General features: G+C 42.9%; 1 protein-coding gene across 1 annotated transcript in view; it reads right to left on the reverse strand.

Annotated features, from left to right (window-relative positions):
• LOC139233790 (inactive phospholipase C-like protein 2) overlaps nucleotides 1–18,879 on the reverse strand; it is a 210,509-nt gene that overhangs the window by 17,859 nt on the left and 173,771 nt on the right. The window contains exon 5 of the mRNA XM_070864317.1: nucleotides 3,452–3,561. Coding sequence (XP_070720418.1) covers nucleotides 3,452–3,561 — 110 coding nt within the window. The remainder of the gene's footprint in view (nucleotides 1–3,451; nucleotides 3,562–18,879) is intronic.

Consider the following 18,879-nt stretch of genomic DNA (forward strand, 5'->3'; position numbering starts at 1 on the left):
CGGACATAACCGAAGTCAATCCCAGGACCGTAACAGTAACTGCATGCAACAGTTTTATTAGACAAAAAAAGCTTCATTCTCTACAGCAAATGATCCGTCCAGGTCTCAACAGAAGGCTGATATTGTCACACGGACAAAGAAGACACCTCAATGTTCTCATTCTCCTAGGTAATCCCCGGCTGATTGCTTGCTCTATTATAACCAGTGTGGTTCAATTACATTGCACTGCTTTGGCTTTGCAGCAGGCAACTGGACGTGAAATAACTTGGGGTTGGGTTGCACAGTGGGTTAGCCACAGGCCTTTCAAATCTGGGATCCAGTTCGAATGCAATCCAGACAGCTAGGATAAAGTCTGCCCTCTCTGTCAGATGAAATGGTCTTTTGTGAAATGAATTTGACCAATCAAAACCCAGTTTGAAGTGATGCCGGGCTCCTAAATTGGCAAACTCACTCAGACAGAGGGACTCCTGTGAAGTCACTGGTAAAATGTGATGGAGGCTCCGGAGGAGCTCTTTGAAGGCTGGGACGGAAGGGAGAGAGCATTATTCTGCATTCCATGGTACTATAACTGACCTGGGATTGCCTGATGCTATGTCCAAGTGTCAGAAGTATTCCATTCCTCTGCACTGACATTCCTCGTCTCAGCAATATATAAAAAGAAACTTCCCCAAAGATACAAGTTTAAAAGTTCTGCTCCGGAACTTTTTTTTTTAAAGTAGCGCAAGCTGTGAAAGCTATATCAATCTATGTGGTGTGTGGATGCTCTCAGTTATGGATGAGTTAGTCATGGGTTTGCCCTTGGGGATTCCACGCAGGCAAGGTGCTGGTCCTGGCTGTGCCCATAGTGGGAGGAGAATAATATGAACAAAAATCAGACAAACAGCAACTCTGGACCCTGCTTACAAAGCTTTCAGCAGATGCTTCAAAAGCATCATTTGCAGAGGCCTCAAAGATTGCCACATGTTCACAACATTAAAAAAACACACACAATAACGGCTTGTATTAAAAACAATACGAGTTGAGAAGTTCAAGTATTTAGTTGAACTTCACTTGCGCCACTGTCTGGAACTCTTTGAGTGTGAGGAACCGTGAAAAAAAACCCATAAATGTTTGCAGGAGGCCGCCATTCTGCACATCATGCCTCTGCCTCCTCTTTGTGAGGGCAATCCAAACCTAACCCGCTGCTCCGCTCTCTCCCCATAGCCACTGCTTCAAATATTTAGCTAACTTTCCCTCAAGAAATGGTCTCCACCTCATCCACTGCCCGCGGCAAAGCATTTCATACTCCGACTACCTTCTGCGGCATCAAAGACAAATCTAGAACATTCCGCCTCCTCGAGAGTTTGAGTCATGATTAGCTGCATGGTGAAACAAGACTAAAGGGAAGGAGGGAGAAAGAGAATAAACCAGGTACAAGAAATTTAACACAATCTCTTTGGCAAACCTTGCAATGCTCAAGAGGAACAGATGAATGTGCCACTGAAGCCAATGTTTCTGAAACTAACCATGGTATTATCAGAGGACTTAAAAAAAGAAAGATTTGCATTTATATAGCGCCTTTCACAACTACCGGATGTCTCAAAGCGCTTTACAGCCAATGAAGAAGTTGTTTTGGAGTGTAGTCACTGTTGTAATGTGGGAAACGCGGCAGCTAACTTGTGCACAGCAAGCTCCCACAAACAGCAATATGATAATGACCAGATAATCTGTTTTTGTTATATTGATTGAGGGCAAAATATTATCCAGGACACCAGAGATAACTTCCATGCTCTTCTTCGAAATAGTGTCATGGGATCTTTTTACGACTTGCCTGAGAGGGCAGGTGGGGCCTCGGTTTAACATCTCATCCGGAAAGACGGCATCTCCAAACAGTGCAACACTCCACTAGAGTGTCAGCCTAGGTTTGTGTGCTCAAGTTCCTGGAGTGGGACTTGAACCCACAAACTTCTGACTCAGAGGCAAGAGTGTTACCCACTGAGCCACAGCTGACACCTAACATTAAGCCTAACATTTCTGAAAATTGTTGTGTGACTATCGCAGGAGTTAAAGCTAACATTTCTAAACCTGACCAGGTTAACGAGAGAGGATTTAAACCGTACATTTTTAAAATTGACCGTGTTACTGCCATCGGATTTAAACCAAACATTTCTGAAACTGAACTCCTTAATATCACATGTGGTTCAACAGTAACAAAATGAGCAAATCTGCCAGAGGATCACCGCTTTATTGCAGGGGTTGTATTTTAGTCCGACTTGCTGCTTCAGTCACAATCTGTTACGTGGCGACAGCATTATTATTTAATGCTTTATTTGATGAAATTACTGACTTTGTCGCTTCCATTTTGTATTAAAGCGGGATCTTTCAAGCACTGGTTTATTTTTAACTTTGAGGGGAACCATTAAGCAAAGGAAATGTAAGCTGACAATATCTTAAAAGGATTCAATAGAGTGAATAAAAAGATTTTGTTTAATGTTTTAATCAAAATAGGTTTCAATTGAAGAGTTTCTGAAAAAAGTAAAAAGATCTGGTACATCGTTCACTGTAAACTGAATACAGATCAGAGGTGTAAGGCACATAGCTTCAATTATTGCAATGAGGGGATTCCTATGGATAAATAGAGCAACAGTACCAGATCAATAATCCAAGGCCCAGCATACATGTTATCCTATTATTTTGAACAGTGGAAACTACTTCCCGCATCTGATGTTCCTTTGCAAAAACTGGTAAAGTGATAAGTGCCAAAAAGAAACCCATATCACCACACCGCCAGTGACGTGCTGTCCCTTATAGCAGCTGACGTCATCTGACTCCAGCTCCAGCTTTGGGAATTCACACCAATGCCGGGATATTCCTGTCATTTTAAAATTGCATCGTATCTCATTGCTGGCCTCGGTTGCCTCTATCTTCCTTAGTCACGGACTGTGTACACCATTTCACACATGGATATACTTGAAACCGCCACCAACAAATGTGCATATTAAATATTTTTGCATCAGGATCAGAAGATATAAAGTAAAGGAAAATTAGATCGTACGTAGGGTCAAATTGCACTGTCCCTGTGTCAAGTAATTTGAGGGCTTTATCAAGTTTTTGTTGAGTAAATATTAAAAGGGCATAGATTTTGATTTGCAGTGACCTGATACTAACCTCCAAGAGCAAGTGTAAGGAGGAGCTTTGGGTGACTCACTGAGTTGCTGTTCGTGGTAGTAACAGATCACACAGAATCTTCTGAAACTATCCTCGTAGTCAAACATTATTATTGAAGAAAAACAAAGCAGTATCCTTCAGAAAAGGGCAAACTATAGTGGCTACAAACGATCGATTCAATTTTAATTTGTTGGAGCTGAAATTGCACAGTACAAGGAGGAAACGCAGATCAGACACAATGGTGCGCACTCCATCGGAAGGTTATGGGAGGTCAGTGGAGGCCCAGACTATGGAAGGTACTTACTTTCAACACAGTGATATTCCATGCAAAGCTCTCAAACGCTTTTTGGAGTTTCCTTCCTTTCAGGCCTTCCTTTGATCCAATTCCATGCAAACCCTCGTGGAAATCCAGCCCTGTGCATTTGGATGAATAAAACTGATCAGACATAAAATGTGAGCTTCAATGTAGATTAAGACATGAAACAAGATTACTTTTCTGATATCACAATGTGAGAATGCCACTGAAAAAAAAAATTCCCCCAGCACTTTTTTCCTCTCCTCTCAAACTGCTGTGCCATGTGGCAGCAGAAGAATAAATAAGTAATGGAGGCTCTAAGGTACTTCACCCAAGCAGCCCTTCCTCATGTTTGACCCGAGACAATGAATGTTGACAGGCTATTCAACAGTGGGAGTCATCATAGCCAAGCCAGATGCAAACCGCATTTAACATCTACACACAAGTATGTTACACAACAGGCCAATCGATAGGGATCAAAAGGATGATTTGTTGCTAATTTCTCCCCCCCCCCCCTCCCTCTCCTCCCCCCCTCCTTAGTTCAGGAGCACTATAGGTTAATGTTGTGTTCCTATTGCTGCCCCAGTTGAGTTGGCGACTTTCCTGGTCTCTTGGTCTATATAGCTCCAATGCCACATTACGCTGTGCCTTTACCTACTAACTCATTTGGGTGACTATTGGGTTTCTTTTAATAATACTCATACTGTGCAAATCTGGAGCACAAAATAACATGGGTGGGTGGGGGGGGGAAACAAAAATGAGTTTAATAGAAAGGAAACTACATTCACAGTATGTAAATATATCCCATTCCTACAATAGAGCAGACTTTAAGGAAAGATGAGGAACTAATGGGCCATAATTTGCTGTAAAAGTAACGGTGAAGCTAATGGTGCTCGCCATTATTTATGCGCAAATGGTGCAGCAACTGCATGCGAGGGGCAGCTGCGCGGTTAAACTCAAAATCCAAACATTGCTGTCCGAGTTGCGCTGCTCCACCATTAGCTTCGCGAAAATAATTTCTCGCTGCCTGCCCCGCCATTGAAACGCATTGAATGGCGTGAAGCTGCTGTGTTTGTGCGGTAGATACGAATTAAACTCGACACAGAAAGTGAGTCTTGTCCATTTCTGTCCAAGTACTCTTTCAATGATGCAATAAGTTTAATTACTGCCAATCGCACTAGCACTGATAATTGACTAGTACAAGGGTGGAATCTCATTCCTTCAGGTTTTAATTGTAGTTGGAGATTTTAAAAAATGTCAAATTTAACTTTTTCTTTCTATCTCTTTTTTTCTCCCTTTCTTAATCCAATCTTTCTTTCCCTCGCTTTATTTATCTTTCTGAACCTGATTTGGTATTGAATTCGCGCACTCTAATTTACACTTCCTTGAGCTGCTAATTTCACAATCCTTTAATCCGATTGGTTCAGGAGATACCCAGTTGCTTAGCCTGTTCGCTCGGGGTCCCAGATACCCTGTTTCCTTCGTTGCAACGTTATCAGCTCACACTTTCAGCAACTTCAGCAAAAAACATAAAAAACACTTGCAAGGGCAAGACTTAGATGCCCTGCTACAGCAATTTATGACCAATTATTGTCAACACAGTAAAAAAAAGTATCAAGCACAACCTTACCTTTAAAGCACATGCCTTAAAGAAAGTCTGGCAGAAAAAAAATCAAAGAGCAAGTTATTATTTAAATGGAGAAAGATTGCAAAGTGCTGCAGTACAGCGGGACCTGGGGTACATGTGCATGAAACACAAAAGGATAGTATGCAGGTACAGCAAGTGATCAGGAAGGCCAATGGAATCTTGGCCTTTATTGCAAAGGGGATGGAACATAAAGCAGGGAAGACTTGCTACAGCTATATAAGGTATTGGTGAGGTCACACCTGGAATACTGCGTACAGTTTTGGTTTCCATATTTACGAAAGGATATACTTGCTTTGGGGGCAGTTCAGAGAAGGTTCACTAGGTTGATTTCGGAGATGAGGGGGTTGACTTATGAGGAAAGGTTGAGTAGGTTGGGCCTCTACTCATTGGAATTCAGAAGAATGAGAGGTGATCTTATCGAAACGTATAAGATTATGAGGGGGCTTGACAAGGTGAATGCAGAGAGGATGTTTCCACTGATGGGGGAGACTAGAATTAGAGGGCATAATCTTAGAATAAGGGATCGCCCATTTAGAACTGAGATGAGGAGAAATTTCTTCTCTGAAGGTTGTAAATCTGTGAAATTCGCTGCCTCAGAGAGCTGTGGAAGCTGGGACATTGAATAAATTTAAGACAGAAACAGACAGTTTCTTAAACGATAAGGGATTAAGGGGTTATGGGGAGCGGGCGGGGAAGTGGACCTGAGTCCATGATCGGATCAGCCATGATCTTATTGAATGGCGGAGCAGGATCGAGGGGCCGTATGGCCTACTCCTGCTCCTATTTCTTATGTTCGTATGTAAAGTCACGTCAAGCACAGAACAGGGGAACACATCACATAAAAGGCAGAAAACTTTACCCCAGAACTCATGGAAAAATAGTTGTTCAAAAAAGACTTGCTACGCGATATGTTGACAAATCTCAAAATGACTGAAAGCACAGAGCACGAGTCTCAGAGTACATTGTATCCAGTGAGCATACCAGTTACTGAATCGGTCACTGCAGTCTCCATATCGCCCTGCACCCCCCACTCACCCCACCCCGATCAAGCTTTGGGTCTGTCTACTGCTCCAAATCACTTCCCACAGAGTAGTCTGGTCAATCGGCAAAGTGGAGTGACCTGCGGAAGGAAGGAATCAAACAGATGCCGATCTCCCAGGAATTGATTGTGGAGCAGCTCTGACAACAGCTGTGGACGAACCGGAGAATCCTACGTTTTCCCCGAGAGAAGAGGGCTTGTGGTGGGAAGCAAGAATACCATAATGAAAAATAGAGGATTCATTGGAGGGAAGCATACCATATCGTGCAGCACCACTACAAATAATAAGCGTTTTACATCTGCTGCAGTGGACCATCTAAAAGCAGTTTAATGCATTGGGTGATGGGAACCAAGAGCTTGATTCAATCCAGGATTTATAGATTAGCACGAATTCTTCCAGCAAACTGTAGTGTTTTATTGCCTTCAATAAATTGAAAATGCTCTGTATATGAAGTTAAAGATTTTTTTTTATTGAAGTGAAGAGATTTTAGTCAAAGAGTCGTTCTTCAACTTGATGTATAGAGTATAATCTGCCCCAAGATATCTGAATTAAATGGTAATGTCTCTGAAACATGACATACAGGAGCACTTAGAGCAAGGTGCTCTGTTGCTGCAATTTACGGACAGGAATACAATAAATATCTTTCTGCAGATTGCTGAGAAAGAAGTGAAATTTGTCCGGTACCAAGATTTTCAGTTAGAACATCAAGCTGAGTAATTGATCTCTTCTTGAAAGGAGGACGTTTAATTAGAAAATATTGGAAGAATAGATCCCAGTAGAAACCAAGTTAAAAAAAGAACATATTGTCTATGCTGCATTTCAAGAAATCCACCATTAATTATTTTTACATAAGGTTGCCTGGCAGGACATCTTAAGGAAAGGATTGAGTAGACTGGGTCTTTACTCATTGGAGTTCAGAAGGATGAGGGGTGATCTTATAAAAACATTTAAAATAATGAAAGGGATAGACAAGATAGAGGCAGAGAGGTTGTTTCCACTGGTCGGGGAGACTAGAACTAGGGGGCACAGCCTCAAAATATGGGGGAACCAATTTAAAACTGAGTTGAGAAGGAATTTCTTCTCCCAGAGGGTTGTGAATCTGTGGAATTCACTGCCCAAGGAAGCAGTTGAGGCTAGCTCATTGAATGTATTCAAATCACAGATAGATAGATTTTTAACCAATAAGGGAATTAAGGGTTATGGGGAGCGGGCGGGTAAGTGGAGCTGAGTCCACGGCCAGATCAACCATGATCTTGTTGAAAGGCGGAGCAGTCTTGAGGGGCTAGATGGCCTACTCCTGTTCCTAATTCTTATGTTCTGATGTTCTTATGTTATGTAATAGACATGCATCCTCGTAAAAGGGAAACGGCTTAAGCCTTGGATCCCTGAACCCATGACAGGATTGCAGAGGGTCTCTGAGATCAGCACATTTCTGCGTTATTTGGCCAACTGGATTATTTATGTTACTGTATATTTTCTGAATGTACTGTTTTCTTTTGGGTGGAGGCCTCCAGGCTGAAGCAAAGAAGGAGTGCCTAACTAACAACAACAACTTGCTTTTTATATACGGCTATGTTTATTTCCAACACCAGATTTCTGATTGGTCCCCTTGGAGGACAAGACACACCCAGCAGTTTCTCTGGGATGTGTAATTAGATCCTGCCAGCCTAAGTAATCAACTACTTTGCAAAGTGTAATTCGAGCCATTCTGACTGCCAGACTCCAGACAGAACAGAACTGATGTAGAACAGGCAGGGCTCACCCTTGTGATTTAAGACCTTCTCCCACTCCCCAAACAAGTTCCTGCCCCCTCCAACAACTTCCTAACCTTCCTCCCACCCTCCTGAGTTCCTGACTTTACCACCTCCCCCCCAACCCCCACAATTCCTGACCTCCCCTTGCCCAAGTGCCTGACCTCCTCCCCCCAAATTCCTGACCTGCCCCCCCCCCCCACCACCAAGTTCATGACCTTGACCCAAGTTTCTGACCACACCGTGCCCAAGTTCCTGATGTCCCCCCAAGTTTATAATCTCTCTCCACCGGCCCAAATGTCTGACCTCCCTCACCCAACTGTGGCCAGGGAGAGTTTTCCAAAACTCGTCAGCCATTCAGAAAGTAACGTCTCCCTTTCTGCAGCAAGAAGTGATGGCTATGGTTCTTCCACACTGCAATGGTCGGCACCAACTGTGCAATCTTCTCTGGCACCAACCACGACAGTGGAACATCCTGTGTGGAAAGAACGTGTCACAGGACAACAGCAAGTGTCTTGGATATGAAGATAAAGGCCAAGAGAAAAGCGACCAGGATTATGATTTCCATGACTACTGATAGTAGTCTCCTCCCACGAATCAGTCTGTACAACATGAGTCCACAAACCAGAACAAGAATTGGAAAATATCCTTTTTGGAAAGCAATTCTGGAACAATCCTTATTTGAATTTTAGGGTTCAGAGGTCAAATTCACTTCTTGCATCTATTGAGCACCTTTAAACGTCTCATGGCGCTTCACAGGAACATTATCAAACAACATTTAACACCTAAATTTGAAATTTTGAACCAGACTGCTAAGAGAAAAGTGTAAGCCGTGCAAAATCAGGTGGGTCAGTGGGTTAATGTTAATGTCCTTCTGCTTCTTGAATCTGTGCCTGAGTACTGGTCAGATAAACAGGGGTCTCCGGTCTGCAAAGACAAAGGGGCCAAAATTGCCGCTTTCTATAAGGCCCATGGAAGCGCCGAGCACAGGTCGGTGCGAACCGGTCACCGAGTCTCCGTGGAGGGGCCACTATTTTAGAAATTGCCTTTCCTCAGCTTTGGAGAATTGTAGGGGACCGCTCTGCCCATTTTCCCGCTGCGTCGTGCAGGCGCCAACCCCTGACCGACCGGCGGCGACCCCGTCCCGAAATTGCCCCGTGGGAAATTGCCCCGCGGGAGCGGTGGTGCCACCGGTCGGTGCCCCCGACAGCTTTTGCAGTCGGTACCATTTCTGTGGCCTGGCAGCATAGCCGCCCTTAAAGGGGAGGTGGCACTGCTGGGGATTCCATGTCTTTTTTTTTTTGTCGGCCAACTGTCGGGTCAGGCTGACAATTATGCCCGCGGATTCGACAGGGCCGCCAGACCCCCTCTTGGGTGCCAGGCCGCTGGCTCGGGCTGAAACCCTCTGTGGTGGCCCAGTGTTTGCCACTGAAGTGGCTGTAGAGCCTTTAACTGAAGGGACGCTGTGACACGCCAGCGTGAGGACGTCATCTGCGTGGCGCTGATGCCTTGGCACGTCGGTCGCTCCGACCCGCCCCCCCCCCACTTCCGCACCGCTGGTGACGGCTACTCCGACCTGACCGCACCACCATCCCGATGATGAGGTCACTTTTGCCCCGCTCTAACAAACCCCACAAAGTGCTGAATTTCTCCGGATCAGCCACCCCCCCTGCATTGTGACTCGTTTCAGGTCGTGGGCAATTTCGGCCCCAAATAGTTGAATCAAGACTTGGACACAAACCTGCCGTTGAATTCTGTTCAAATGGCACTAATTTGCTGCAAGTGCCCATCGGGGCAAAAAAGTGCCAGGCACAGAGGGGATGATATTTGTTCTGGAAGAGGAAATCGGGCAGAGTGTAAATTGGGTTGCCAATTCGCTATCGCCCATTTTGAGCGACTGCCCAAGACAAATTCCAGAATGTCATACAGATGCAGCAGATATTATTCTTCTGAAGCTGAAAGTTACTACAATATCAGGGTGATGTGGGCGAGTTAAAACTGGCCAATATTTCACATTCATAACTACAGAGTGGAAATTTGAGATTGCTCTCCATCCCAGAATGACCATTCCTCGTGCTTGGTGATCAGTTTGGTATGAACCTTTCAGTTTATAACTTAAAAAGAAAAAAAGAATGCATTCTTGGGAGTCAGTACTGTTCCCTTTGGACACAGTAATGCCCATCATCATCATCATCAAAGGCAGTCCCTCGAAATTGAGGAAGAGTTGCTTCCACTCGAGTTCTCAGGTGACTGAACAGCCCAATGCGGGAATTACAGTCTCTGTCACAGATGGGACAGTCAGACGATGGAGGAAAGGGTGGGTGGGGAGCCTGGTTTGCCGCACGCTCCTTCCGCTGCCTGCGCTTGTTTTCTGCATGCTCTCGGCGACGAGACTCGAGGTGCTCAGCGTCCATCCTGGCAATGACTGGGTAAAATTCCAATAGGCAGGGCTGTCATTTGAATGAGGCATCAAGAGATGGTGTAACCCACCAAAAGAGGTGGCTTCAGGCAGCATACAAGATGTCAGCTGCACTTCCGGCAACAATGCAAGCACAAAGGTGGTCGCCATGAGAAGTAGAGGCAGCCATGTTTTTTTGGCTGTGGGCACCCAGCATCTGAAGTAGAATTGCCTGCTCCATGCAGGCCAGCAAAGCAGGTTTGACTTCTGTGAGCTTTCCCCAACATGTACGGTTGCTTTGAAGCAGTCATGATTACAGTCGAAACCACCACACAATATTAACCAGGAGCTGGTAATGCAGAGCCATTGTAGTAAAGGCGTGCATTATGTTTCATGAACCTCCATGTAAGAGCATGAGAGAAGTACAAGAGGTTATCAGTTTTCATTTTTGAAGTCAGAAAATAAATGAGGTGACTTTGAGGCTACAATAATTGGTAACAACAGAGTTATGATAACAACACATTGACATGTTGGGATATGCAAAACCCATGACAAGCATAATTCTCAATCCTGCCTTGTCATGATAATCAGAATTAACTGTGACAACAAAAATTTTAAATCAGGTAGTTGTGTAGTAGTTTACAGTGAAACCTAAATTACCTACTGAACCAATGACATCACAACATTGAATGTTTTTACTTGGTGCTTAGTTGATAATGTTACAATCAGTTGGCCAATGTTATACAGCAAATGAGTCACAATTACATCGAATTACATAGAATATAGAGCACAGAAACAGGCCATTCGGTCCAACCAGTCCATGCCGGCGTTTATGTTCCACTCGAGCCTCCTCCCATCCTTCCTCATCTAACTCTACCGCATAATCCTCTATTCCCTTCTCCCATAAGCTTATCTAACCTCCCCTTAAATGCATCAATATTATTTACCTCAACCAATCCCTGTGCTAGTGAGTACCACATTCTCACCACTCTCTGGGTAAAGAAGTTTCATTCTGAATTCACTATTTGATTTCTTGGTGACTATCTTATATTGATGGCCTCTAATTTTACTCTTCTGTACAAGTGGAAACACTCTCTGTGTCTACTCAAAATCTTTCATAATTTTAAAGACCTCTATTAGGTCACCCCTCAGCTTTTTCATTTCAAGAGAAAAGAGACCCAACCTATTAATCCTTTCCTAATAAGTATATCCTTGCATTTCTGGTGTCGGCCTTGTAAATCTTCTTTGCACCCTCTCCAGTGCCTCTATATCCTTTTTATAAGATGGCGCCCAGAACTGTACTCCGTAGTCCAAGTGTGATCTAACCAAGGTTCGATAGAAGTTTAGCACAGCTTCTCTACTTTTCAATTCTACCCCTCTGGAAATAAACCCTAGTTCTTGGTTTGCATTTGTTATGGTCTTATTGACTTGTGTCACTACTTTTAGTGATTTGTGTATTTGTACTCCCAGATCCCTTTGTTCCTCTACCCCACTTAGATTCTTATTTTCCGGGTAATATGTGATCTCCTTATTTTTCTTACCAAAATGTAATAACTCACACTTATCTATGTTGAAATTCATTTGCCAATTCTAAGCATATTCTGCGAGTTTATTAATGTCTTCTTGTAATTTGATGCAGTTCTCCTCAGTGTTGATTATCCCTCACAATTTGCTGTCGTCCACAAATTTACAAATTGTGTTTTGATTCCAATGTCTAAATCGTTAACATAAATGATATTCATGATATATGCCTCTTTGAATGACCACAGCACCGATAACATTAGAAAGCAATAAAATAATGTTGATGTATAACAAAAGTATCATTTGACTTTTCCCATTGTCAGAATGGTTTTAAATTGACTTTGTTCTTTCACCCCTTCTCAAGATAGTGATTTACATAGATATTGATAGCCTTCCATTACCTCACCCAACTAGTTTGAACTTAGGCAGTAAGCATTGATAGGCTATTCAACGAATAATATAGGAGCAGGAGTAGACCATTTGGCCCCTTGAGCCTGCTCCGCCATTCAATAAGATCATGGTTGATCTGATCCTGGCCTCAACTCCACTTCCCTGCCCGCTCCCCATAACCCTTGACTCCCTTATCATTCAAAAATCTGTCTATCTCCACCTTAAATATATTCGATGACCCAGCATCCACAATTCTCTGGGGTAGAGAATTCCAAAGATTCACGACCCTCTGAAAGAAGAAATTCCAACTAATTTTCATTTTAAATGGACGACCCCTTATTCTGAAACTATGATTCCCCCACGAGGGGGAAAAATCACGTGTGATCCTATCCTTTTTCAATGTCACTGCACACATTTTCCAGCAGGGAATCACTGAATAGCGATCAGGAGCAGGAACCCCAATTGATTATTTCCCTTATCTCGATGTGTGACGTCAAAACCAATTGTAACATTCCCATTGGCTAACTGCACAGACCAGAGATCCAATGTGGGACTTTCCTGGTCCAGTGACCCAGTGTTGCAGTCCATTTACCTTAACCACTGGGGAAGCCCTTTACTGAACTTTGTACAGTATTAGTAGATTAGTCACAAATTGCAACCACACTGATGAGTTATGTTCACCAATCTTGACTGATGTACACTGGGGTAGTGCCAGAGTACTTTAGCAAAGGCTCCCTGAAAAGGCAGTAGGACGATAATGTCTTTCTACTAGGTAAACAAGGTTACAGAAAGGCTGCGATCAGAATTGGTATCAACACAACTCATCTAGTATCGATGCTGGTTTCAAAGGAGCTCTGTGTAAATATTGGCTGCCGCATTCCCTACATTATAACAGCGACGGCACTTTAAAAGTACTTAATTGGCTGTGAGGCGCTTTGGGATGTTCGGAGGTCATGAAAGGCGCTACATAAATTAATGTTTGTTGTTTCTTTCTTTCAATTAGGTGCCGATTGTTGCGAGGGGATCCATTCAATAGTGAATGTATTGCCCTCCTTTTGGTCTATGTGGACCTTTTGGTACACCGATAAACAATAATCTCCTGCTAGAAAGATAACAACAGTAAAGCACCTTCTGGTTCCATTTCCCATATTTATTAAATCATTGCCCTCAGAACCTTTTTCAGAAGAGGAGAGTAATTCTAGCAGACCCTTGCCATCATCCGTCTCAGTATGAACAGGCACCGTTATATCACATTCAGAAATGGACTCATCGAAGGCCACACCATTAAACCCTGCAAATATCAATAGGCTTTTTCTTTCATGTTTTTTCTGCAGTAGCTAGAATGACAGAATAAATCACAGCAGATTTTGAGGCTGACTGTTGAGCAGTAATGGAAGAAAAAAAGACAGATTGTTATCTATTTAGTATAAGTGGAGGATAACTCCATGAAATCCTCAGCACAAAATAGTTCTCCGGTTATTACCTGATCACACTGGAAATAAAGAAGTACTTTTGATAAAGTTCGGGTGAAGTAACCTACATTAAAATTTAAATAATCCCAAATTAACTCACAAGATAGGCACTGACAAAAAAAGTCTCTTCCATTCCCCTTAATTGTAGAAATAAATAATATAAATTATATTTAATTAGCCTTAGAACAGTCAATCAACGCTGGAAAATACAATCTGGAAAGGGGCTCTTTGACGGACTGTCTTCATTGTTAATACAGCTGCAACGTCCCAAATCTGGGATTCTGAAAACCGGAATTGTCCAAAAACCGGACATTTTGCGCATATAGAAATATAAAAATAGATAGTAAGAGTTTCTACAGGTACATAAAAAGGAAAAGAGTGGCTAAAGTAAATGTTGGTCCCCTGGAGGATGAGACTGGGGAATTAATAATGGGGAACAGGGAAATGACTGAGACTTTGAACAAATACTTTGTACCCGTCTTCACGGTAGAAAACACTAAAAACATCCCAATAGTGAAGAATCAAGGGGCTATAGGGAGGGAGGAACTTAATACAATCACTATCACTAAAGAAGTAGTACTTGGTAAAATAATGGGATTAAAAGCGGACAAGTCCCCTGGACCTGATGGCTTGCATCCTAGAGTCCTTAAAGAAGTGGCTGCAGAAATAGTGGATGCATTGATTGTAATCTACCAAAATTCCCTGGATTCTGGGGAGGGAAAAACTGCAAATGTAACACCCCTGTTTAAAAAAGGAGGCAAACAGAAAGCAGGAAACTATAGACTGGTTAGCCTAACATCTGTTGTTGGGAAAATGCTGGAGTCCATTATTAAGGAAGCAGTAGCAGGACATTTGGAAAAGCTTTTGGATTTCCAGAAGGCATTTGACAAAGTGCCACATAAAAGATTACTGCACAAGATAAAAGTTCACGGGGTAGGGGGTAATATATTAGCATGACTAGAGGATTAGCTAACTAACAGAAAAGAGAGTCGGGATAAATGGGTCATATTCCGCTGGCAAACAGTAACTAGTGGGGTGCCGCAGGGATCGGTGCTGGGGCCTCAACTATTTACAATCTATATTAATGACTTGGATGAAAGGACCGAGTGTAATGTAACCAAGTTTGCTGATGACACAAAGATGGGTGGGAAAGCAAATTGTAAGGAGGACACAAACAATCTGCAAAGGTCTATAGATTGTCTAAGTGAGTGGGCAAAAATTTGGCAGATGGAATATAATGTGGGAAAATGTGAGGTTATCCACTTTGGCAGAAAAAAAAAATAGAAAAGCAAATTATAATTTAAATGGAGAAAAATTGCAAAGTGCTGCAGTACAGAGGAACCTGGGGGTCCTTGTGCATGAAACACAAAATGCTAGTATGCAGGGCGCATAGTCTCAGAATAAGGGGCCGCAGATTTAAAATTGAGATGAGAAGGAATTTCTTCTCTCAGCGGGTTGTAAATCTGTGGAATTCATTGTCCCAGAGAGCTGCGGAGGCTGGGTCTTTGAATATATTTAAGACAGAAATAGACAGATCTTTGAGTGATAAGAGAATTAAGGGTTATGGGGACCGGGCAGGGAAGTGGAATCTAGTCCATGATCAGATCAGGCTCGAGGGGTCAAATGGCCTAATTCTGCTCCTATTTCTTGTGTTCTTTTGTTCTGATGGAGTCGTCCAGAATCCGGATTTATTGTTCGGCCAAGATGGTGACATCAGGCAGCGAGGGATGAGGAAACTGGTAAAAAGTGCAGCGCCGGGGGGGCGGTGTGGGTGCAGGCAGTGTGAATCGGCGAGCGGCGAGGTCCAAAATCCGGCAAAACCTGAAATCCGGCATGGATTCATTCGAGGATTCTGGATTTCAGACATGAAAAATCAATAGTCTGAAATCCGGAATCCTTGTCCTAATCCGTGCCGGATTTCGGGTTTTGCTGGATTTCGGACCTCGCCGCTGAAAACCCGGCACGGATTTTCTTGTCTGAAATCAGGAAAAACACCAAAACCGGCACGGACTCAGTCCCGAGGATTCCGGATGTTGTATCTGTACTGATATATGTCCAGTCCGCTCTCTCCATCATAGCTTCTCTTTAATAACGATACTTCTATGGTCGGTATTTCTCTGAACGCTTCACTGATTCCCACTAAGCTCCAATTGTACAGTCCTACATGCTTTTCCATCCCTCTACATTCCCACTGTATTGAAATCAAAACTCACCATACAATCTCCTGTTCAAAACTGATTGTTTCCTGGCACCTCAAAACTATGGAACTCCCTTCCTACCTCAGGCTTTTCTTCCTTCTACAGCTTACGGGCTTTGAAAAGTGAAGTTCATTGTTTAGTCATTATTCCCATTTTACCTTGCCTTCTCTTTTCAATCTTGGTGGTGTTCTGTATGAGCCTGAAGCGTTCTCCTTTATCTCGCACATTTAAAAATTACAGTACAGGTTGAACCTACCTTATCCAGAACGCTCGGTACCTGGCCTATTCTGGATAAGGGATTTTTCTGGTTGAGGGGTGGTCATGTTAAATTGGATGGTACAGATACTGAGCAAGGGGATATCGGGGCTGGCTGGCTTGGGGCTGGGAGTGCAGTAGAGAGATCATGGGGGGGGGGGTGGGGGCAATGGATCGCGGGGTCAGGCCAGCGATTGCGGGAGTCGGCAGCGAGAAAGGACCTCAATTTGTTCATGTCGGAGTTCTGCGCATGCGCCACCCGGTGGCTGGGAATGATGCTGGACGAGGGGTGTTTCTGGATAAGGGAGTTCTGGATAAGGGAGGTTCAACCTGTATTTATTATTTAGCATAATGCCACAACAGGCTCACTGATTCCATTCCCTTTTCAGCACATTTGTGAGAAAGGAAGGAAAAATGCGGGCAAAAATAGCAAAGAAAAGGCGTAAACCATGGATAAAAGACTGGTCACAATCTGGGAACGCTGCTTCTAGGGAAGGTTACAAGTCAATTCTTTATTAAATGCAGAAGTTACTCAACATTAGAGAAGCAGTGATACATTGAAATATAGAGAACGACACAAGGGCACCTTGGTAATGGATCTGTTCAGGCCTGACGAGTTAAATATTCACTGTACTACGACATAATTTTTCAACTTACCTGAGGAGAAGTAGAAAAGCAGAATCAAGTTGTCCTTAAAAGCACTTTCTGATTTAGGATCAATTTAAAACATAAATTTTGTTCTGAGCTACTTAAATATTAGTGTGCTTTAGGGAAAAAATAAGGGTTTTACATTTGTTCAATGTTCAGTGGAAGTGAGCCAACAGGCTTCATCTTTGAGACATTTTGATGTGCTGCAATAGAACTACAGTATGCTGTTCATTAAATATTAATATTTGGTTTTCTAGATTGATGCAAATGGCCTAGTTTTGTTGTAGTGCATATTTATAAGCTACTATAGCTGGTTCTGTTTTATTACTTTTTCACCGTTTTCTCTATTCTCCTCCTGAAACATTTGTCACCATGGTATCTCGTCCAAACTTTGTGTGTGAATGTTGCCAGTGATTGTCAGCAAGTAATTGGAACACAGAGGGTATCGCAGAGAACCCCAACGCTTACCCAAAGCTTGCTCAGGTTGTTGGATTATGGTCAGGCACAGGAACCTTGGCCAATTCTCCACTTCCTATATCGCGGGTGCTGAGGCAGAGTGCAACACCTGTACTGCCAACCTGGCTTGCTCAGCACAGTGTAGGGATTGAAGCTGGGAATTTCTGGGTCTGTACGACACAACTAGGCACCAGATAAAGATGCTGCACCATTGGAGAAAGCATCTAATTGCATTTTTAAAATGTTAAGGGAAATAATGAATGGTTATCTTTATCAGTTACTGCACCATTAGTGGTTACTTTTTGGAACTTGTCCAATTTATGCTACTTGTTTTGCTGTTATTAGCCACTGCAAATTCTGGGCCAATTATTTACCAGAAATAGTAAGTCTTTCGTTAGCTATTTGCTTATCTCTATTCATTATTTCTCTTAACATTTTAAAAACACTTTCTCCAATGGTGCAGCATCTTTATCTGGTGCCTAGTTGTGTCGTACAGACCCGGAAATTCCCAGCTTCAGTTCCTACACTGTGCTCAGCAAGCCAGGTTGGCAGTACAGGTGCTGTATTTTGCCTCTGGTCAGTCAGTCATTTGCTATTTGTGGGACCTTGCCATGCACATTATAAATGAACTTGGAAAGTAATTCATTGGCTGTGAAGTTATTTGGGAATATCCTGAGGACGTGATAAGGTGCTATGAAAGTACCGAGTTTCTTTCCAGCACTATTGCCCACAGCAGCCTCAATACCCCCAAAGGAATTAAGTTAATCAAAAGAAATCCAACTGGACTGAATCAAAATAGGTGGTATGGTGACCTGGGGAGGTGTGATGAACTGACACTGTGGTTTCACCTCTCAAGAAGTGGGTTCAAATCCTGCCCAGTATGATAAAATAAATATTTCCTCTCTGGTGCCTGTAAAGGGCATGAGTCTGCAGCAGAAACCATGTGTCAGTTCAAAAATATGTCCTTGTTAGTCTGCCAACACTCAGTGCTGTGGTTCACATGTAAGGTACACAAGTACTGACACCCAAGGAGCTGTACTCCAGTAACAGTCAATGATTGCAGGGGAGGCAAGATCTAATCTGAAACTGAGAAAGGGGGAGTAAGGAAGTATGCTTGTTTGAGGTCAGGGTTAAGGCAACTGTCTCACAGTGACTGCTGAGATATCCAGTATTACTGAAACTTTTCACGTAATATGATCTTTAAAAACTTCATACAGATTTGTCATCACCATGGTAACTAAGATTTACCTCATAGCTGAATTTGGGATTTTTTTTCTCATGAGACTATTTTATATCATGTTATTGGTCTTCCTCTGCTAAATTACAGACAATCAAAATTAAATCCACACATTTCCTTTCAAATACATTTCTACTCTTGCAGAAAGTCCAGTTTATGTTCCATTTAAAGAATGATCCTTAAATGGTTCCAGTGTATTATTACGGGGTTATATATAGGGGAGCACCATGAGCAATAAATCCGTGGAATAGATGACTCTCCCAAACAGAGTCCATTGTAGGACAATCAGCAACTTGAGTGGCACAGTGTTTAACAGCACTCTGTGCTCCAGCTTTGTAGGATGGAAGCCTGAAGACATGATACCCCACAGAATGAGTCTTTGATCGCAGCCAAGCTGTCAGATGGCGGGCTAAGTATCAAGGG

This window comes from Pristiophorus japonicus, chromosome 21, assembly GCF_044704955.1.
Source record: "Pristiophorus japonicus isolate sPriJap1 chromosome 21, sPriJap1.hap1, whole genome shotgun sequence".
Classification (NCBI taxonomy): Eukaryota; Metazoa; Chordata; class Chondrichthyes; family Pristiophoridae; genus Pristiophorus; species Pristiophorus japonicus.